Consider the following 22,915-nt stretch of genomic DNA (forward strand, 5'->3'; position numbering starts at 1 on the left):
ACATTTGAATCAACTCCGTTTAGGTAATGAGTTTGTGAGGGTGAGTATGGAAAAAAAAACTAGCTGTGCAAAACAGACTGAGGCTAAAATTAGTTGCTGGTTATCATATGACTTCCACTTTCACATCCTCTATTTTAAATGTTTTTTTTTAAAAAAAGCAAAATGTTTTGAGATGAGTGATAGAGCAAGAGATTAGTACATGACATCATTCCAATCCACCGAAGCAGTTTGAAATACAAGCACAGAGTCCTGAGATTTATCTATCACTGGGTGTCAAACCATGGTTTCCTGTTGTGAATGAAGTGAATCTTCAGCTAGTTTGGTTTGTGAGAGAAGTGGCTTGGTTGTTGTTAGGGAAGTTGTGGTTTCACACCATTGAAAATGCATGAGATATTCACTTTAATTAGAACATAAAATTATACAGTTGGAAGGGACTTTGGAGGTCTTCTAGTCGTTACTCCATTCCATAATTAGGAAAGAAAACTAAGAGACTCCATGAGTTGGAAATTCAAAGTACTTTTACTAATTATAAATGGTAAGCAAGCAGTTGCGAAGCAAAGTCTACTTAATAAGGCGCGAAAGCGATTGATATATAGAATAGCCCATTCCCCACCCCTTAGGATCATAGCTCCAGGCCAATCATAAGTCCTTCAAGTGTCAGGTGTGAGATAACTTCAAAAAGACAGGCCAAAGATGGAATGTCGAGGCCGTTGATGCAGGCGGGAACACTCACGCATGCGCAATCCCAATATCTGGTACATCCTAGAACATTCCTCCAGCACATCAATTATCCCCTCCCAAATACCAGCCCCCCCCTTCCCGTTTCATGGCAGCTGAAGCAACAGCAAGGCAGAAGCTGACATCCGGCCGTCCCCCGGAAAAAAGGCTGTTAGGCCTGTAAAAAAAAACAAACGAAACAGACAAACGACAAAAACAAAAAAAAGAGGGAGGGGGAAAAAGAAAGTCAAGGCTTGTCGGGATAAGCAGCATAAAAGTCTCGAAGTAAACGGGGAGCTCGAACATGGGATTTATCAACCCATTCAGTGTGGGAGGGAGGAAAATGTTTCCAAGCCACCAGGTATTGGATGCGATTACGGTGTTTGCGGGAATCAAGAATGGCACGAACTTCAAAATGACGTTCCCCATCCACTAGTAACGGAGTAGGCGGAGGTTCATCTGGGGGCCGCAAGTGGGAAACCCGAACAGGTTTGATGAGGTTGATGTGGAAAACCGGGTGGATGCGGTTGAGGTGTTTTGGCAATTGTAAACGAACAGAAACAGGATTGATGACCTTTACAATAGGGAAAGGGCCAACATATTTGGGCCCCAATTTCTTCGACTTCTGTGTAGTGTGCAGGAATTTTGTGGACAAATATACCGAATCCCCAGGGCGGTATTCATAGGGCTGAGTGCGTTTTTTATCTGCTTGCTTCTTATGGGCTTTATGAGCAGCGTCCAAAGTGGAAAGGGTCAACGGCCAAATGTGACTGAGGCGTTCACTCCAGTCCGCAATTGAAGGGACTTGCGGTTGGTCACTAGGCAATTTGGGAATAGGAACAAAATCTTGACCGGAAACGACCCGAAAAGGGGTGAACCCCGTGCTGGAGTGAACCGAGTTGTTGTAGGCCACTTCAGCATGTGGTAACAAGTCCACCCAATCGTCTTGTTGATAATTGATGAAGCAACGTAAATATTGCTCAAGAACAGAATTTGTACGTTCACAACCGCCATTAGTCTGAGGATGGTAGGCGGAGCTAAGGCCCTGGGCAGAGCCGATGCGCTTGAGAAATTCCTTCCAAAATTTAGATGTAAATTGGACCCCCCGATCGGAGATAATACGGTCGGGCACTCCATGCAAACGGTAGATGTGGGAAATGAACAGTTTAGCCAATGCCTTGGCGGAAGGAATTTTGTGACAAGGCACGAAATGAACTTGCTTGGAAAACAAATCAGTGACCACCCATATAACGGTATGCCCCTGGCTTTCGGGAAACTCAACAATAAAGTCCATAGAAATCTCCTTCCAAGGGGCAACTGGGCGAGCGACGGACTGGAGCAGTCCTTGCGGTTTTCCAGGTGGTTTCTTGGCGGCAGCGCAAATGGGGCAACTAGCCACGTAAAGTTCAATGTCCTTTTTTAAAGAGGGCCACCAGAATTGTCGCTTCACGAGATGTAAAGTTTTTACGAATCCAAAATGACCCGCCAATCTGGAGTCATGAGCGCGGCGAAGGACCACAAGGCGGAGTGACGCGGGGATGTATAATTTAGCACCAATCCACGGTAGATCGTCCCTCATGGTGCACTCGTCACGATGGTTCAGGAACCAGTCGTCGTGAGCAAGAGCTTTTTTAAGGTCAGAAAGTAGATCTTGAGGCACCTCTCTCTGTGCCTGGGTCTGTTGACGTGTGAGTACCGGAGCTGCCAGGAGTGGTTGGACGATAGTCAGTTTAGAGCAATTATATTGAGGTAATCTGGACAAAGCATCCGCCATGAAGTTCTTCCCTCCCGGGATATACTTTAGAGTGAAATTGAAACGGTTGAAATATTGGGCCCATCGCATTTGTTTGGGGGAGAGACGACGAGGTGTCCGCAACGCTTCCAGGTTCTTGTGGTCAGTCCACACCTCAAATGGGTGTTTCGCGCCCTCTAGGAAATGGCGCCACGTAGCCAGGGCCCAACGGACCGCGAAAGCCTCCTTTTCCCAAACCGCCCAACGTCTCTCCGTGTCAGTAAGCTTTTGGGAGGTGTACGCGCAAGGTTGCAGGTTACCTTGGTCGTTGGTTTGCAGCAGAATGGCCCCTACGGCGACATCACTGGCATCAGCCTGGACGACGAAAGGCCGGTCAAGGTCAGGATGCTTAAGTACTGGTTCAGCGGCAAAAAGGCGTTTAAGTTTCTCGAATGCCGCCTGACATTCCATGTTCCAGTCCAAAGGCCTATTAGGTTTAGGTTTTGGATCGCCCTTAGTCTTGAGCAAATTAGTAATAGGAAGAGCAATCTTAGCAAAAGAGGGAATGAATTGACGGTAAAAATTAGCGAAACCCAAAAATTTTTGCAATTGTTTACGAGTTTTGGGTGCGTCCCATTCAGTGACCGCCCTCACTTTCTCAGGGTCCATCTCAATGCCATCTGGTGAGATGCGATAGCCAAGATAGTCAATTTTAGTTTGGTGAAACTCACATTTAGACAATTTGGCATAGAGGTCAGCGGCACGTAGTTTTTTCAAAACAGTGCGCACCAGAGCGACGTGTTGGTCATATGTGCGAGTATAGATAAGGATATCGTCCAAATATACGATAACTCCTTTATACAGGTGATCGTGCAAGATCTCATTAATAAGTTGCATGAAAACAGCAGGAGCCCCCTGTAGGCCAAAAGGCATAACCCGGAACTGGAAACAACCAAGAGGGCAGTTGAAAGCAGTCTTCCATTCGTCTCCTTCTTTTATGCGGACCCTATAGTAAGCTTCCCGGAGGTCCAATTTAGTAAAGATGCGGCCCTTCCCCAGCTGTGCCAATAAGTCTTTCATCAACGGGAGGGGGTAGAGGTTCTGAGTTGATACAGCGTTAAGATTTTTAAAATTACAGCATAGACGAAGAGAGCCATCTTTTTTTTCACGAAAAAGTACAGGGGCAGCCACTTTGGGGCGAGCCGGTTCAATGAAACCACGTTTCAAATTTTTGTCAATGAAAGAACGCATTTCCTCCATTTCCCTGGGAGACATGGAGTAGATCTGGGGTTTAGGGAGCTTAACCCCGGGTAAAATGTCTATGGAGCAGTCAGTAGGCCTGTGGGGGGGTAGATTGTCTGAAGATTTTTCGCTGAAGACTTCCTTAAGATCCCAATACTCTTTCGGAATTTTCTCCTCTCCTGCAATTCTCTCCTGCCCTCTAGCGGCCACTTCAGGAATGTCAGTTACAGGTTGTTCAGGAGAGTCCTCCCCCACTGGAGGCACCCTGGAGCGGACGCGTAAGTGGCCTGTGCGCCAATTTATGTGAGGGTTCCACTTCCGGAGCCAGGGGATGCCCAAAATGAGTGGCCTGTCCATGCCAGGCGCAACCACAAAGGAAATTAGTTCAGTATGGGTACCCATTTTCATTTCCAAAGGCTCAGTAAAAAAATGGGCGCCCCCCCCCCCTGCAATAGAGCCGTCTATTTGGCAAAACACAATTGGGGTTTTCAAAGTGCGCAATTTGAGGCCCAATTTTTCCACCATGGCCGGATTGATCATGGATCGGGAACAGCCGGAGTCGAGCAAGGCCAGAAGGGTGGCAGGTGGTCCCTGGGGGGGTACTTTTAACCCAATGGGGATTAGCAGGGGCCCTTTGTTTGAACTCACCCAGTGAGGCGATGTGTCATCATCGGAATCTTCAGAAGAAGAGGAGTTGGCGTCCGCGTCTCCCTCTAATGGCTGGGCGAAAGGAGGGGGTTTGTTGTCCACAGCGAAGGCGGTTTCTTTTTTCTTCTTCTCTGAGACTCTGCCAGACTTTTCCTCACGTTTGGGAGGGGGTTGAGCAGAGATGGGCAATTTAGCATGACATTCGGGGGCGGTGTGCCCCAATTTACCGCAACGGAATCAGGTTAACGGTCTGGAGAGGCCTGAAGGGGGCCCCCTCCCTTCCCCCCGTCGTTTGAAGAGGGATTTCCTGGCAGGAGGGGGAGAAGACTTCGCAGCTTTCTCCTTTCGCTTCTTTCTTTCTTCTTTGGCATAACGGAGCCTGGTGAGGTCGAGCTCAGCGTCTGCAGCATGTTCAAACCAAGTGACCAAACGCCTGGGCAGGTTACGATTGACACATTGCTGGTAAATGTCTTCATCTAACCCCGAAGCAAATTTGTCCAGGAGTGCGTCCTCCCCCCAGCCTCTCATGTATTGCGACAGACATTGAAATTCCTGGATGTATTGGGCAACAGGTCTATCGTCTTGCTCAAGGGTTATAAATTTCAATTTGCTTCGTTTCTCTGTCAAAGGGTCATCAAAGCGCTGGCGGAAAGCCTCCATAAAGCGGTTGAAATCTCCCAAGAGGGGAGAACCAGACATATGCAAAGCCGTGGACCACGTGGCAGCTTCAGCATCTAAAGATAAGAGAACCATCCGGACTCTCATGCCATCAGTTTCAAAATCACGGCCATAAATCTCCATATAATTAAAGACCTGCATAATGAAAGAGGCCAGGGTAGCAGAATCACCGTTGAAACGCACAGGCAGGGGAGGGATTTTTGCCATTCGGTGCCGTCGGGGAGGAGGGGCCCCGGGTCCAGCAAAGCCTCTAGCCACAGGGGGTGAAGCAGGCCTAGGGGGAGGGGGTGAAGGCGCGCGTGGAGTTTGTTGACGCCAGCTTCTCCAGTCTCTTTCATCTTCCCCCCTTCTTTCCCCAAAATACCTTTGACCCCAATAATCAGGTAATTCACTCCTCTGGGGTTTTCTCACAGCTCCAGTCTCCAGTGCTGGTTGTCGGGGTTGCCTTTGAGTGATCCCTGCATTCCAGCTCGCCTCTTCTTCTCTTTGCCCGACCGAAGTAGACCATCGAGGGGGAGGAAGGTCCGGCTGGCTGGAAATTTGCAGTTGAAATAAATCTTCATGAAGTGATAGGTCGGGGCCCTCTGGCTCGTGAAGTGAAAGTTCGGGAGGTCTGGCTTTGCTGGAATCCACGCCGCTAACGGCCCCTTCCGTATCTCTGATCGGTGAAGACATATCTCCCTTCACGGTAGACGTAAATCTCCTGGAAAGGGTTTAAGGGTGACTTTGCTTCTTGTCAGCGTTACTCCATTCCATAATTAGGAAAGAAAACTAAGAGACTCCATGAGTTGGAAATTCAAAGTACTTTTACTAATTATAAATGGTAAGCAAGCAGTTGCGAAGCAAAGTCTACTTAATAAGGCGCGAAAGCGATTGATATATAGAATAGCCCATTCCCCACCCCTTAGGATCATAGCTCCAGGCCAATCATAAGTCCTTCAAGTGTCAGGTGTGAGATAACTTCAAAAAGACAGGCCAAAGATGGAATGTCGAGGCCGTTGATGCAGGCGGGAACACTCACGCATGCGCAATCCCAATATCTGGTACATCCTAGAACATTCCTCCAGCACATCAATTATCCCCTCCCAAATACCAGCCCCCCCTTCCCGTTTCATGGCAGCTGAAGCAACAGCAAGGCAGAAGCTGACAACCCCCCTGCTTGAATGATGGAGAACGTATGGCCATGATGGCGAATGAATAGCAAGCGTGCCACAGGTGGCATGCAGAGCCATTTGTTAGGACACGTGAGGCGTTGCCCTGTCTGCTCCAGAGCACACATGCGCGCTGCCCAGCTAACTTCGGCCTCCTTTTGAGGCCGTTTTTTGCCCTCCAGAGTCTTTTTTGAAGCCTCCGGAGTGTGAAAAACCGGCTCCATGGGCAAAGCAGAACTTCAGGAAAGGGCTTCCAGTCTGCTCATAGGACTGTTTTTTTGCCCTCCAGAACACTCAGGAGCCTTCGGAAGCCTTCCCTGAAGGCTCCGGAGGGCAAAAAACGACCCTATGAGCAAATCGGAAGTGACTTCTAGTTTGCTCATAGGGCCGTTTTTCGCCCTCCAGAGCCTTCAGGGAAGCTTCCTGAAGACCCCTGAAGGCTCCAGAGGGCGAAAATTTTTCCTGAACTTCTGGTTTGCCCATAGGGGCAGTTTTTTTGTGCTTTTCGTGCGGAGAGGCTTTTCTTCGCCCTCTCCAGGCTCCTAGAAAGCCCCTGGAGCCTGGGGAAGGTGAAAAAAGCATGTGAAAAGTGAGGGGGAGGGAGGGCACGCATGTGCGCTGGGTCCATGTGCATAGCATTATGGGTGTGGCATGCCTGTACACGACCACCTCCCTGCGCTCCTCCCACTTTTGGCATGCGAGCCAAAAAAAGGTTAGCCATCACTGCCCAATATCATTTCAGACAAACGATTGTCCAGTCTCTTCTTGAAAGCAATGGAGTACCCCAGAGGTGGGTTCCTACCAGTTCGCACCAGTTTGGTAGAACCAGTTCGTCAAATCTACCGAACCGTTTAGAAGAGGTTCCACCAGAAAGCAGGCGACACCTACAGAAGAGGTTCCAAAATTTTTTGAAACCCACCACTGACTGACACACACACGCACACACAGAGACTCACACAGAGAAAGAAAGAGAAAGAAAGGAAGAAAGAAATAAAGACCCCCCCCATCTTTGTAGGTGCCCCTCAAATATTGGAACAGTGGTATCATGTTCTCCCAATCCTTCTTTTCATTAGACCAGACCTCCTCTGTTCCTGTAACTGCTCTTTGTAAGTTTTAGCCTCCAGTGCACTAATCATTCTTTTTTTTTGTTTTATTTATACATTTTTCTTTAGTAAACACAAAAACTCAATATCTACACGAACAGTGTGTTGTCTGAGCACAGTTAGTTTTGAAAAGTAATAATAGCAATAACAGTAATATTCATAACATTGATAATAATCACGTAGCAATAATAATATTTGCTTAGCCATACTAATAAGCCTTCACTGTATAGTTAATCACTTCATTTTTCCATTGTTGTGCAAAAGCAATTCTCACTGCTGTTAACACATGTAAAATTAAATATGTATTCCCTTTATTGTACTGTTCTGGTAAAATACCCAACAGGAATATTTCTGGTTTTAAATCAACGTGTCGCTTTACTATACCCCTAATCATTCTTGTGCTCTTCTCTGCACTCTTTCCAGAGGGTGTGTGTGTGTGTGTGCGCGCGCGCGTTGTGGTAACCACTCCTGGATGCAGTATACTGGATCCAGGTGTAGTCTTACTAAGGCTTTGTAAAGCGGTATTAGAATTTCACATTATCTTGATTCTATCCTCCTGTTAATGCAGCCTAGGATTGTGTTGGCTTTTTTAGTTGTTGCTGCACACAGCTGATATTTAAGTGATTGTCCACTAGGACTCCAAGATCCCACTTGCAGCTAGGATTGCGTGTGAGAAGGCTAAAACCATCATCAATAATCTCAGATGATAAGGACAATGCAGGCAAAATTGTGGCCCCTTCGTACTTTTTCTAGTATTTATTGCAGTTGCTTTTAAATTTTTTTATCTACCTGTTTTTTCCCCCCCTATCGATTGTTTTGTCTGTTGCTGGACAACAATGCAGAGTGGCTTTTGGAGAGATAGATGTCAGTATGAATTTGAATAACGATAAATAAATTGTTGCCATAGCAGAGTCTTAATATGTGTTCAGGGAACGTATCAGTGGAAATGCTTTTCAACTCTACAGTTTGTAAATAATTTTCTTCCGAGGCTGTTGTAGCTTTGAACTGAGGTTAAACGAATTGTGGTAAGTCAGGGACTACGATGTACTGAAATTGCATGGCTCCATTGAAATAGCAATAGCACTTAGACTTATATACCGCTTCACATTGCTTTTACAGCCCTCTCTAAGCAGTTTACAGAGGCAGCATCTTGCCCGCAACAATCTGAGTCCTCATTTTATCCATTTCGGAAGGATGGAAAGCGGAGTCAACCTTGAGCCTGATGAGATTTGTTGTCACTGGTAGCCGTGCACAAATATTACACGTGCACTGCCTTAAACTACAACATAGTGACATCAGACTTAAGCAATATTGTTTTTTTTTATATCAGTGCTAGAGGTGAGTGGGTTTTGCTTGTATATAAACAGAGAGCCAACCCCATTCCTTCCTAGCACTGATGATGTTACCTAGTTGGGTAATAAAACGTCTGCAAGGAAACAACCAAGCTCAGAAAGCACTAAGGATCCCATTTCCCCATATTGTCTAAAACATTTGTTTGTGTGCTACAAGCACATTAGACTGACTCTAGGGGGACAGCTGATTCATTTCTACATCCTAGGTATGACTGAACATTGCATGGGCAGAAAGTATAAATTCTAGCCAGGATAACTTGACAAGTTGTATTTGTGATCTTGGAAAAGAAGGTGGTTGGAGCTTTCTCTTACCAGAATAGTGGTTTACGAGGTCCTCAAGACACTGAAACGTTTGCCGAGGGGAGATATAATACCAATTGTTTGGCAAGCGGAAGATCCGGTAATGTTTCACATTTGCATGCCGGACTGACAGCGAATAAAAACCTGGAGGGAAAGCAAAGTTGCTATAATAAGAGTCCCCATTTATACTTCAGCTGCAACAACAACAACACACAAGTTCATAATAGATACAAACCTATGGTAAATCGCTCCAAACTTGATTGCAGAAAATACGACTTTAGAAACAGAATGGTCAATGCCTGGAATGCCCTACCTGACTCTGTGGTTTCTTCCCCAAACCCCCAAAACTTTAACCTTAAGACTGTCTACTGTCGATCTCACCCCATTCCTAAGAGGTCTTTAAGGGGCATGGATAAGTGCACCAGAGTGCCCACTGTCCCTATCCTAATATTCCTTTGTATCCCTTATATATTCCCTAGATCACTGTTCCTCAACCTTGGCAGTTTGAAGATGTGTGGACTTCAACTCCCAGAATTCCTCACCAGACTCAATCCTTCTTAACATCTGTTTCACACAGTTTCTCATTCTGGAGTGTGATGCTCATGTTTGCCCTTTCCGTCAGCTAGATATCTCTAATTGGAAAAAGAGATATCTAGGGTTACTATACTGTTTGCCTGGGTGGGGCCAGCCAGTCCTTGTAACTACCGGATCAGTGAACTAGATGTAAAATTAGCATCCGGTTCACTCGAACCGGTCCAAACCGGCTGAATCCCACCCCTAACCTCGTCCCACGAATTTGTCTATAGCGTTTATACTCTAGGGCAGTGATGGTGAACCGTTTTTGGCTCATGTGCCAGAAACGGCAGGAGCACAGGGGTGTGTGTGCACTGGCATGCCACACCCATAATGCTATGTGTGTGATCCCCCTGCTTTTGCCATGACTTTTTCAACCTCCCCAGGCTCCAGAGACTTTCTAGGAGCCTGGGGAGGGCAAAAACAGCCTCCCCCGCCCCCTGGATGCCCTCTGGAGGCCTCAGGAGCTTCCCTAAAGTCTCTGGAGGGCAAAAAACAGACCTACGGGGAACTGGAGGTTCAGGAATGGTGACTTCCGGTTTGTCCATAGAGCTGATTTTCAACCTCCGGAGACTTCAGGGACCTTCAGGAGGCTTCCCTGAAGCCTCCGGAAGGTGAAAAACAGTCCTACGAGCAAACCTGAAGTCCGTTCCTGAACTTGTGGTTTGCCTGTAGGGCCAATTTTTCACACACCGGAGGCTTCTTTTGAGGCCATTTTGCACCGGCTGGAGGCTGAAGCCTCCGGAGGGTGCAAAATGGCCTCAAAAGAAGGCCAAAGTCAGCTGGCCAGTGCGCGCATGCACGCTAGCCAGCTGACAGGGCAACGCCTTGCGTACCCTGACAAATGGCTCCATGTGCCACCTGTGGCACGCATGCCATAGGTTCGCCGTCATGGCTCTAGGGCAACATTTCTCAGACTTGACAGCTTGAAGATGTTTGGATTTTAACTCTCAGCAAGGCTGGCTGGGGAATTCTGGGAGTTGGAGTCCACAGATCTTCAAGTTGCCAAGGTGAAGAAACGCTGCTTTAGATGCTGAACTCAATTCCTTTCTACCCTAGGCAGTCTAGCCATCAATCAGGATAGCAGCCCAAGAGCATGGAGTCAAACATGCGCTTACTGGTTTGTGAGGAAATAGACCAGGGTTACCTAACCAGCTTTTGCTTACCATTTGTGGTCTCACTTTTTCTAATCATGAAAGAGCCGATTTTGTTACTTGGAAGGAGCAGAAGTTCTTCAGCCTTTTCTCTACCGATGCCTTCAAATAACCAGCTGCAGGAAAAGCAAAAGAGAAATAGGTCAGGTTTATGCAGAGGGGAAAAGAGAAGATAATTTTGCTCAGCAAAGGGCACAACAGGCTCAGGAAGTCTAAATAAGATGTCTCATGAAATATTCTAATTTGTACACATCTGGATTTTCCTGCCGGTTGCTGATTGCAAGTTATTAGAGAGTGGAAAATGTAATTGATGGGCATATCTTATATATAAGATATAGATATAGATACATAGATACATACACACACACACACACACACACACACAAACACAAATACATACACACATTAGAGAGTAGAAAATGTAATTGATGGGCATATCTTATATATAAGATATAGATATAGATATAGCTACACAGATACACACACACACACACAAATACATACACACACACACTCTCACACACGGCTCTGTGTGTGTGTGTGTGTGTGTTTGTGTGTGTGTGTGTGTGTGTGTTCCAGCATAACTCTGGAACGCCTCGAGCAATTTCAACCAAATTTGGTACACGACTTATTCTTTGGAAACAAATATTGTGGGGGTAAGACACCCCTAACACCCTCGGGTATGTGTTCTGTTATGATACAGCCTGTTGTGCCTTAAAATGGCTTCTACTGTACTGCCATAAAATGGCTTCTACTGTACAGTGTAGTGGAGTTGCCATGGTAACGGTTTCACAGTACTCCACAAGGGGGCTCCCTCTGGTAAGGGAGAAAATCCAACATTAGAAATTATGTTTGGTCTGGACATTTCCCCCCCTATAAATAAATACCCGGGCAATGCCAAGTTATCAGCTAGTCATATATGAGTACAGAAATGGGCATTTTCAACAGCGTGGGTACATATAGATACACATAAGGAAATTCCTTACCCGTGGTAAACTCTGGCAACACAATTTTCCGGAATATAATTTTCTTTTCCTGTAGTCAGGGAGCAAGCTTTCCACCAGACACCCTCGCTGCAAAAGTGAAAAGAGGAAGTTGCTGTCAAAGGCATGGTGAAAACAGTCGAGAATTAAAATTGGTCTCAATAATACAGAATATTTGCAGGTCCGTGTTGAACTGAGGGGTCTTTCGTGCTCTCATAGCGTTACAAAGGATTTTGAAGGACATCTAATCCCAGAAGCTAGAAATAGAATATATCCTGCGATTTGATTATTTTTTCCTGGAAAACCTATCCAGTTACCTTAAAACAGTGGTTCCCAAACTTGGCAACTTTAAGACTTGTGGACTTCAACTCCCAGAATTCTCTGCTGGCTGGAGAATTCTGGGAGTTGAAGTCCACAAGTCTTAAAGTTGCCAAGTCTGGGAACCACTGCCTTAAAATGACCAAGACAGACCTATTATCTCATAGTTGTGTCTCTGTCTGTCTGTCTGTCCGTCCTTCCATGTGTGTGTGTGTTCCAGCATAACTCTGGAACGCCTCGAGCAATTTCAACCAAACTTGGTACAGAGATGACTTACCCTCTGGGAAAAAATACTGTGGGGGTAAGACACCCCTAACACCCCTCAGGGTGTGTGTGTGTGTGTTTGTGTGTGTGTGCTCTAGCATAACTCTGGAACACGTGGGCCGCTGAAATGAAAATTCCAAAACCATTTGGAACGGTTGACCATAAGTTTGTATCTACTGTGAGCTCCTGGAGCCGAGGTGGGGCAGTGGTTAAATGCAGCACTGCAGGCTACTTCAGCTGACTGCAGTTCTGCAGTTCGGCTGTTCAAATCTCACCGGCTCAGGGTTGACTCAGCCTTCCATCCTTCCGAGGTGGGTAAAATGAGGACCCGGATTGTTGTTGGGGGCAATATGCTGACTCTGTAAACCACTTAGAGAGGGCTGAAAGCCCTATGAAGCGGTATATAAGTCTAACTGCTATTGCTATTGCTATTGCTATTGCTGTATTGTTGCAGGTGAAGCTGAAGTAGTCATTGACAGGTAGATAATTTAATGTACTACACTTATGTGGGATTGGATACAGTGAAGTTCATGTTTAGGCTGAGATTTAAAGAAAGGTATTCAAGGAAGGAACATGCTAATTTTAGCAGATTCCAAAATGGTGGGCTTTGTATGCATTAGTTTGAGTGCTTTGACCCATAATGCCATCATGGAATTTTAAGAGCAGGCACTTAAAAGTCGATGGACCCCATTTCTGTATAATTTCCTGATAGGAAACAACTATTTGCCCTGTGGGTGCCCTACTATTACACAGCTCTTAGCCCAATGTTTCTCAACCTTGGCAACTTGAAGATGTCTGGACTTCAACTCCCAGAATTCCCCAGCCAGCGAATGCTGGCTGGGGAATTCTGGGAGTTGAAGTCCGGACATCTTCAAGTTGCCAAGGTTGAGAAACACTGTCTTAGCCTATTCTGAAAGCTCTCATGACATTTTTTTTATGTGGCCAGCAGTGTCATAACAGGAAGAGGAAAGTTCCATCCAGTCTCGGCTGCCACACTTGTCAGTTGTGAGCTCAAAAGCTTGACTGCTACACGAAAGGTACATTGCAAGGGGAAAAAAATGTTTATTTTTGGGCCTGGTTTAAAACTGTCCACCATCAACACGCCTGATCACCTGGTTTGAAAGACCTGGGTGGAGGCAAATAGCTACTTTCTTGACAATTTACACAAGGGTGACGATGGGCTGTTTCCTTTTTGCACACACAAAAGGCGGATTCTTTCATCTTCGTGGTTTTGTCTTGTTTTTTAAGGTCGGAGGAAAGAGAAGGAACATTGGTTGGAAACAATCCATATTGATTGTCATTTGTGATGGCAGGAAAGGCAAGAATTTCCTTCCATAATTTAGAGACTAAAGAATCTATATGGTTTTTCCATCAATGTATGGTTTAATTCCTTTTTTGAAAAAAACAAGTAGTGATTAAAAGGTAAAGGCTCCCCTCCCACATATGTGGCAGTTGTTCCTGACTCTAGGGGGCGGTGCACACCTCCATTTCAAAGCCAAAGAGCCAGCGCTGTCCGTAGACTTTTCCATGGTCATGTGGCCAGCATGACTAAATGCCGAAGGCGCACAGAATGCTGTTACCTTCCCACCAAAGGTGGTCCCTATTTTTCTACTTGCATTTTTTACATGCTTTCGAACTGCTAGGTTGGCAGAAGCTGGGACGTGTAACGGGAGCTCACTCACATTACTCAACGCTAGGGATTCGAACCACCAAATTGCTGACTTTTCTGATCGACAAGCTCAGCATCCCTACCCACCCAGTGCTAATATTCTGTTTTCATCCATTCTTCTTGCTTTCAAGTGTCTTCTTCAGCTGGCTTCTGTAGCCCATACAGTTAATCTTAGAATTAGAACCATAATTGGGCTGGAATTTTAGTTGTAAGACATGGCAGTAAATTGAGGCACCCGCATGATCAGACTGGATTTTATGACCATTTTTTACAATGGTTGTTAAATGAACCATGCAGTCGTAAGTCTGAACCCGCTATTCTGAATGAGCATTAATTTTTTTTTGCTGTAAACTGGCAAAAAACGTTGCAGGTCATAGTCACGTGATTGTGAGATGCTCTAATCAGTTGAGAATAGTTGCCTAATTTGTCCATTTTGTCAACAATCACTTAGAACTTAGAATAACTTTATTGTCGCTTTAAATGTACATCAATCGACATACATTAAAATGAAATTTTCATTGCATGCAACTTTCAAAGGGTCATCACCTCCAATACACATTGCATAAACATGACAAAACAAACCAACCAATAAATGAAATAAGTCATGGATAAAGTATGGAAATACTTTACTAAACACCTATCAAAATGTATGAGAAATTATGCTGCTGTAATTCTTGAGTTCAAAAAAAAAACCAGCCATTCAAATTATTAGTTAAGCAAAGAACAAAAGAGGAGTAAAATTTGCCTTTAACAATACTATTAACCAATTTCATTCTATTTATTTTGCACAATGACAATAAAGACTATACTATATTATTAAAATGATATGGAAGGATGGTAAAATTGAATCTACAAAATTCTTGACCTTTATTGCAATTGAGTGGGGGAGGACTTTTCCCACCTCTTTTTGGTGGGGCGAATGGATGGAAGAAAACCTTTAGAAATCTGTTTCTCCGAAGATAACATTTGCTCTAAAATATATATAACATTAACACAACATAGCCAAACCATATAAGAAAAATACAAATGAAAACACAACTTTTATAATCCCAAAAGTGCTTTTTCAAGAGGAAGTGGGACTTTCTGGTTTTTCTTTGAAGATGCCAGCTTCTTATCCAAGAAGCTTCTTCAGATCATCCAGGAAGATTCTGATTTGATTTGATTTGATTATATTTATATGCCGCCCTTTTCCCCCGAAGGGGACTCATTCTTGGAGGAGAAGTGAAATATTTTCAAAGAAAAACCAAGAAAACCCTGTTGCCTCTTGAAAAAGCACCTTTGGGACAACCATGACCTAGATGACTGAGAATCTCCATAGCCACAACTTTTATAACACACAAAAAAATTTGCATACTTACTCTGATAGCACACGCAGTTTTTCCCCAACTTGAAATATAGGCTGGCTTACATCCGGCGTGGGGTAATCATAGAGGACAGCGAGAAAATCACTTCTCTGGCCTGCAGAATCAATCAATCAGTCAGTCAGTTAATACAATGTAAGGTGTAGTTGCTCGAGTCTGATTAACATGCTCTACAAAACAAAAGTTTAAAGTCCCTGAAGTGCCAGGTGTTAGAGGAGACATCTAGTCAATGTTTGTGAATTGTGATGGCCACCCAGATGCATTCAAGAACCTCACAAGGATTGGCGGGAATTGTCCTCTTGTTATTGTGATCTCCCAGCAATTAGCATTCATTCCGTTAATTTGTGTCTTTGTTTCATTGCAACTACTTAGCAGTTATATATTAGTACAGTGTTTTTCAACCACTGTGCCGCGGCACACTAGTGTGCCGTGACATAGTGTAAGGTGTGCCGTGGGAGAATTACTTTATATATAGTCAATATAGGCACAGAGTTAATTTTTTTTAACATTTTCTAATGGTGGTGTGCCTCGTGATTTTTTTTATGAAAAAAGTGTGCCTTTGCACAAAAAAGGTTGAAAAACACTGTATTAGTAGAATAGTAAATGTGATTAAGTCACTGTCAACTCCCCTGCGTTATCATAGTAGAAAGGAGAGGGAGTATATTCCACGCATACTGTCGGCTGAAGTCAGAACTTCAGGTTACTGCAGCTGGCTTGAAGGGGGTGCATCTTACAGGGGAATGTGATCGTGACCAAACTTAGGGGAGGGAAGAAACAGGGGTAAAATTCAGAAGAAAAATCAAATAAAGAACAGACTCGACTGCGAATAGATATTGCGTAAAGAAGTGCCTAATAAATTACTGATTTTGTATTAAAAAAACTTGACTAGGTAATTATGAATTAATTAGGGCATCGTTAGGAAATTTGATGGTCGCATTAAAAGAGATTGCGTTTATAGAGAATGTTGTGTTAACCTGTATGATTACAATCACAAGATAGCAAACTGATTTTATTATACTGCTTAAACAGCATATTGTGGTCTTGCTAAGGGTGTAAGATTAAATTTAGATTTAACAACAGTGCCACGGGAAATCAAAAAGTAGAAGAAGCCAGGAAACTATATAAGAAAAGAAAACCATATCAGAAAACTATATAAGAAGGCAGAAAAATCAAGATCATCTTCTTCTTTTTTTAAAAAAGATTTTTATTAACAAACATGTAAAATACACAACACAAAAGTTAGACGTACACCACATTTATACAATACAGTGCGAACAGGAACTTCCTGTTTTTTATATTAGCAATCATAAATCGATATCGCTCACCTTATATTATTTCCCCTTCTATTGTATTTCATTTAGATTTCATCATTCGTAACCCTCTTATTTTACTCATAACTATTATTTTGAGTGTTATATTCTTTCATTGATTTTTGTTTCTTTCCTCCATCCACCTCTACCATTTATCCCATATCTGGTAGAATTCTGATTCTTCCTTTCCCTGTATTTCTTTAGTTAGTTCATCCATTTCGGCACAGTCCATAATCTTTCTTATTATTTCATCTTAATTTGGGATTAATTTGTTTTTTCCATTTCTGGGCAAAGGCAATCCTTGCCGCTGTAAGTATATGTAGTATTAAATACTGGATTTCTTTTTTGTATTTCACCGACATAATTCCTAATAAAAAAAGATCATCTTCTCTTTCAGGGAAACTGTTAAGTCAAGATCCTCTGGTTTGATAAAAGAAAGAAAGAAAGAAAGAAAGAAAGAAAGAAGGAAGGAAGGAAGGAAGGAAGGAAGGAAGGAAGGAAGGAAGGAAGGAAAGAAAGAAGGAAATACTTAAAAACTTCCAGTGTTGGAGCATTTACAATTTCTGGAGGCAATTTATTCCACTGATTAATTGTTCTGTCTGGAAATTTCTCCTTAGTTCTAGGTTGCTTCTCTCCTTGATTAGTTTCCATATAAATAACAGTTGTTGGAATTGGGTATGTCTAGTTTAATGTAAAGAAGGACCAAGAGTGACATGATAGCAGTGATAGCTGCCAGAAAGAAGAGGGGGTCAACTTATTCTCCAAAGCATCTAAACTGAAGGCAGGACAAGAAGCAATGGGTGGAAACTAATCAAGGAGAGAATCAACCTGGAAATAAGGAGAAATGTCCTGATAGAACAATTAATCTGTGGAACAACTTGCCTCCAGAAGTTGTAAATGCTCCAACACTGGATGTTTTTCAGAAGAGATTGGATAATCATTTGTCTGAAATGGTACAGGGCCTTCTGCTTAAGCAAACTTTGGACCAGAAGACCTCCAAGGGCCCTCCCAGCTCTGTTATTCTGTCACCAGAAGTAGAGCCACTCTATTTCCCAATTATATGTTTCCATTTGGCAACAGAGGGGTGCAAGATTTCATAAATGTGTACACTTCCTCCTCCACTACTACCAAAGTAACTGTGGGCTTCTCATCTTCAGCTGCAAGATAATAGGTGGAAAACTCATGCAACTACTTATGAGAGGCAGTGGCAATGTTAAGCTTCTTTTGGTTGTGGACTTGGTGGTATAGGGCTTCCTGCCTAAGCAGGGGGTTGGACTAGAAGCCCTCAAAGGGCCCTTCCAACTCTGCTATTCTATGATGAATATTCCGTAGAATATTTTAGTCTGGGAGAGGGGCCTTCCCACAGTGCTGCATGGTGAAAAAAAAAGTTGGCATTGACATTTTAATCAAGAAAAATGTCATGCACGAAGAATCAGGGCCACAGGTTAAGTTCTAGTTAAATTGATTTATTGCTGAAGCCTGTACACAAAAATCTAGTTACTAATGGTCAGCACTAAATTGATTCTACATAAGAGTCTGTGGAATTCAAGAGGGTTTCGACCAGTGGTGGGTTTCAAAATTTTTTAGAACCTCTTCTGTAGGTGTCACCTGCTTTGTGGGAGTCGCTCGCTGGCCATGTGACCGGGTGGGAGTGGCTTGCCAGCCATGTGACTGGATGGGCGCGGCCAACTTGTAAAATGTGGTGAAACTCACTTAACAACGCTCTTGCTTAGCAGCCAAAATGTTGGCTCAGAAACTCTGGCATTTGAAGCATGCAAGTCTTAAACCTGTCAAGTTACAAGACCCTTGCGCCCCTAAACCTTTAGAAAAAAAACCCAGGGGTGTTCAAACTTGACAGCTTTAAGACTTGTGGACTTCAACTCCCAGAATTCTTCTTCTTGCTCTTCATCTTGATGATGTGTGGACGGGCGGGGGGAGGGAGCTGGAACCGGTTCTAAATGGCACTGTAGATTTGTGGAACCTCTTCTACAGAAGAGGTTAGAACTGGCAGGAACCCATTCCTGGTTTCGACTTAGATCGCTTATGGGAACACAACGACTCTAGGCTAATTCCTCTTTTGACTCCATCCTTAGGCTCTTTCAGTCCCTTTGCTACAAAAAATAAGCTATGGTCATTAGGTCTGTGAATTAATTAAAACTTGCGGAGAAAGATAGCGCTATTTTCCCTCGCTGTTGTACAAGTAGAATCTTATAAATCAATCCATAACTTAAATAGCTACAACAGGTTGCTAGATGGATTGCGTGTTTATGGAGATGTCAGAAGAAAGACAGGAAGGAGAGTATCAATCTGACCTTACATAGTTAAATAGCCAAGAAAAGCTAAATACAAACTGGATATGATCATCTCATTAGAATTTTTTTTTTAAAAAAGATCTTTGTTCCTTTGACTGAAGACATGTTTTAAAAGAACAATCTGTAATAGTCTTATCAAGCATCAACAGACTTCAGAGTTGACTTTTTTTTTTAAAAAAAGGCTTTAATTTTAGAACATGAAATGATGGACAGATAAACAGCTGCAGTCAAAGTCGATGTAGTTTTAATAGTGGAAAATGAGCGAGGAGGGGAAAGTAAGTAAGCCCCATAATTCATTCCAAGAAATGTTCAACTACTTCATGTAAATCGAAAGAGTTATTTGCTGAAAACTGCGTTTTTGTACATTTTAAGTGCAATTTAAAAATCGAATACCAAATCCTTAGTTTAGGGGGAACTTGTGCATAAATATATGCAGTACAGTAGTCCTCAACTTACAACAATTCATTTAGTGGCTGTTCAAAGTTACAATAGTGCTGAAAAAATGACTTATGACCACGTTTCACACTTATGACCACTTTTCACACTTATGACCACGTTTCACACTTACAACCATTACACAGTGACACCCCCACGATCATGTGATTTACATTTGGATGCTTGACAGCCGACTCACATTTATGACGGTTACAATGTCCTGGAGTTATGTGATCTCCTTTTGCGACCTCTTGACAAACTAAGTGAATGGTGGAAACAGATTCACTTAACAACCGTGTTGCTAATTTAAGAACTGCTGTGATTCACCTAACAAATGTGGTCAGAAAAATCATAAAATGGAGCAAAACTCAATTTCTCACTTAGCAACAGAAATTCTGGGCTCAATTGTGGTCATAAGTTGAGAACTACGTGTAGTAGAAATTGCACAAGTTTATAATATTTGAAAACTTCTTTCAAATATGCTTACTTATAGAATAGAATAAATGAGCTGAAAGGGACCTTAGAGGTCTTCTAGTCCAGCCCTCTGCTCAAGCAGGAGAATCTGTAGTATTTCAGATAAGTGACTGTCTAGTCCAGTGTTTCTCACCTTGGCAACTTGAAGATGTCTGGACTTCAACTCCCAGAATTCCCCAGCCAGCGAATGCTGGCTGGGGAATTCTGGGAGTTGAAGTCCAGACGTCTTCAAGTTGTCAAGGTTGAGAAACACTGGTCTAGTCTCTTCTTAGAAACATCCAGTGATGGAGCTCCCATTTAAGGAAAAATAACACAAAGAGATATGAATGTTCATCAGGATTAAAAGTATGGGAAAGAACAAAGTTAAATTGAGTCGTCTTTTAGCCTGTTCAACATTTTTGACTCCTCACAGTTTGAGTCAAAAAATAAAAACAGCCTTCTAAAACAGCATCCTCTTATTCATTCACCTTTCCATTCATTCATTTTGACACTCTTCCCTTCCATTCAGCTAAAGGCTTAACATAACCAGCCATACTTTCGGTGAAAGAAAGCAATAAAATGCAACCAAATGGAAGTATACAAATGGTGCGGTTGAACTAAATTTGAATTCTAGTAAGAGAATTGAAACCAAAGGGGGGCATCTAACACACGGAGTCCTTGAATTTATGGCCACAATTCAGCTACAAATTCTTGTTGCTGAGGCAGTCGCAAAATGAGTTCTTCAACCTTTCTTGCCCCAGTTATTAAGTAAATCACTGCAGTTGTTAAATTAGAAACATGTTTGTTAAGTGAATCTGGCTTCCTGTCAGGCGTGCCTCCTTCAATATCCAAGAAAGAAAAACCTCAACTCCATTTGAATAGAGATAAAGTACTTTTCCTAGATATGCATTGAAAGCGATAAAAAGGAAAGCGAGATCTGAGCCAAAAAGGAGCGAACAAGTACATATCAAATGATTGCCGAGCACCCTCCCTCCAGTTACCCCAGCCCAGAGTCCAATCTGCAACTCCCTAAGGTATCACGTGGGGTACATTTTCAAAAGAGAGACCGCCTGCTGCCAATTACCTCCCAAAGACCCATTAGATCACACAGGGTTGGCCTCCTCCGGGTTCCATCTACCAGCCAATGCCATCTGGCTACTACCCGGGGAGGGCCTTCTCTGTGGCAGCTCCGGCCCTCTGGAACGAACTCCCCGCAGGGATTCGGACCCTCACCTCTCCAGGCCTTCCGAAAAGCCGTCAAAATCTGGCTTTGCTGGCAGGCCTGGGGTTGATGAGTTCCCCTCCCCTCTCGACTTGTATGGTTGTGTGATTCTTGGTTATTTTAATTACTTGTATTTTGTTCTATGTTCCCCTTTTCCCCCTTTTGAGTTGTTCGCCGCCCTGAGTCCCTCCCGGAGAAGGGCGGCATACAAATAATAAAATTCAATTCAATTCAATTCAAAAAAGGCCTCATCAGGTTGGTATGCGAGATGGTTGGCCTTGACCAAGTCTAAACATCAGCCATCAGCATGCGCAGAAGAGGGTGAGAACAGAACTCCCTTCTACCTAACTCCTCCAGTACCATATCATTCCCCTTATGCAATACTATGCCCCCACCCTCCCCGTTTCTATAGCAGCCGATAGCAAGCAAGCGAAGCAGAGGCTGACACTTCCCCATGGACTTCGCTTGTCAGAAGGCCGCAAAAGGGGATTACGTGACCCCAGGCCACTGCAACGGTCATAAATACAAATCAGGTGGCAAAGCATCCAAATTTTGATCACGAGACCACGGGGTCATATGTGTGAAAAACGGTCATAAGTCATTTTTTTTTCAGTGTTGTTGTAACGTCAAATGGTCACTCAACAAATGGTTATAAGGCAAGGCCTACCTATGCTTGGGGTAAACTGGTGGGTTCTGGTGGGCAAGAGATGTAGAGAGAAATCCTATCAGAAGCAAGGTTGGCTGTAGGTTGAAAGGTAAGCCTTTGTAGATACAAGTCAAAAGAACGATAGGCAGACTGGGGGAATACGGAATGCAACCAGTTCAAACTGGAAGAAGACAAGAGAGCTTTGGTGCTTTCTCCTTCTTCCCCAATTTTTTTAAAAAAGGAAGCCATTTCTCAGAAGAACCCTCACCCGAGCAAGGGAACATCAAACATAGGCGTATTTGGTAGAAAAGGAGAACTACACAGAAGGGAATTGTGCAGAATTAAAACAACAGCTTTCTGATTCAACTGCCTATCACCCAAGATGTGGAGACTTTAGAAAGAGTGCAGAGAAGAGCAACAAAGAGGATTAGGGGACTGGAGGCTAAAACATATGAGGAACGGTTGCAGGAACTGGGTATGTCTAGTTTAATGAAAAAAAGGACTAAGGGAGACATGATAGCAGTGTTTCAATATCTCAAGGGTTGCCACAAAGAAGGGGGAGTCGAACTATTCCCCAAAGCACCTGAGGGCAGGACAAGAAGCAATGGGTGGAAACTAATCAAGGAGAGAAGCAACTTAGAACTGAGGAGAAATTTCCTGACCATTAGAACAATTAATCAGTGGAACAACTCGCCTCCAAAAGTTGTGAATGCCCCAACACTGGAAGACTTTAAAAAGATGTTGGATAGCCATTTGTCTGAAACGGTATAGGGTTTCCTGCCTAGGCAGGGGGTTGGACTAGAAGACCTTCAAGGTCCCTTCCAACTCTGTTATTCCAAATTCTAAATTCAAAAGTCTGAAATACCAGTTGAAGGGGACCTTGGGGCAAAAATGACATTATAGTTGGCATCAATGCTCAGTTCGGCTACTGGGACCCTAACATTTGGTGGGCTACCAAGCATCGATGCCAACTATGATGTCATGGGACATTGTAGAGTAGTTGTCTGCAGGGATATGTTTCTAGTTATCATTCCATTTCTGTACTTTTTCTTTCTTTCCTAAGTCGTCCTGAATCATAGTTTTTTTTTAAAAAGATCACCTACCTGATTGCCAAGGTGTATTCTTCACTTCAGGTGTCGTTTTCAGTATTTTGATAGCGTTCCCCATTGTTTTTCTCTTTCTTCCAAGTGATTTCCCCCACTCCAGAACTAGGGAAAAGAAACATGAAAAGTTCAATCACATCAATTTTTTTTTAAAGGTAGTTTTTTTTCAAACTTGGCATATGAAGAAGG

General features: G+C 43.5%; 2 protein-coding genes across 2 annotated transcripts in view; one reads left to right on the plus strand and one right to left on the minus strand.

The window, feature by feature from the left end:
- TG (thyroglobulin) overlaps window positions 1–22,915 on the plus strand; it is a gene marked incomplete at its 5' end in the record, with an annotated part of 167,551 nt that overhangs the window by 111,219 nt on the left and 33,417 nt on the right.
- SLA (Src like adaptor) overlaps window positions 1–22,915 on the minus strand; it is a 29,788-nt gene that overhangs the window by 3,681 nt on the left and 3,192 nt on the right. Inside the window, exons 2-6 of the mRNA XM_032222261.1 lie at window positions 22,727–22,831; window positions 15,243–15,342; window positions 11,637–11,723; window positions 10,663–10,766; window positions 8,936–9,067 (exon numbers count right to left, since the gene is read on the minus strand). Coding sequence (XP_032078152.1) covers window positions 8,936–9,067; window positions 10,663–10,766; window positions 11,637–11,723; window positions 15,243–15,342; window positions 22,727–22,790 — 487 coding nt within the window. The 5' untranslated portion in view covers window positions 22,791–22,831. The remainder of the gene's footprint in view (window positions 1–8,935; window positions 9,068–10,662; window positions 10,767–11,636; window positions 11,724–15,242; window positions 15,343–22,726; window positions 22,832–22,915) is intronic.

Source organism: Thamnophis elegans, chromosome 8 (assembly GCF_009769535.1).
Source record: "Thamnophis elegans isolate rThaEle1 chromosome 8, rThaEle1.pri, whole genome shotgun sequence".
NCBI lineage: Eukaryota > Metazoa > Chordata > Lepidosauria > Squamata > Colubridae > Thamnophis > Thamnophis elegans.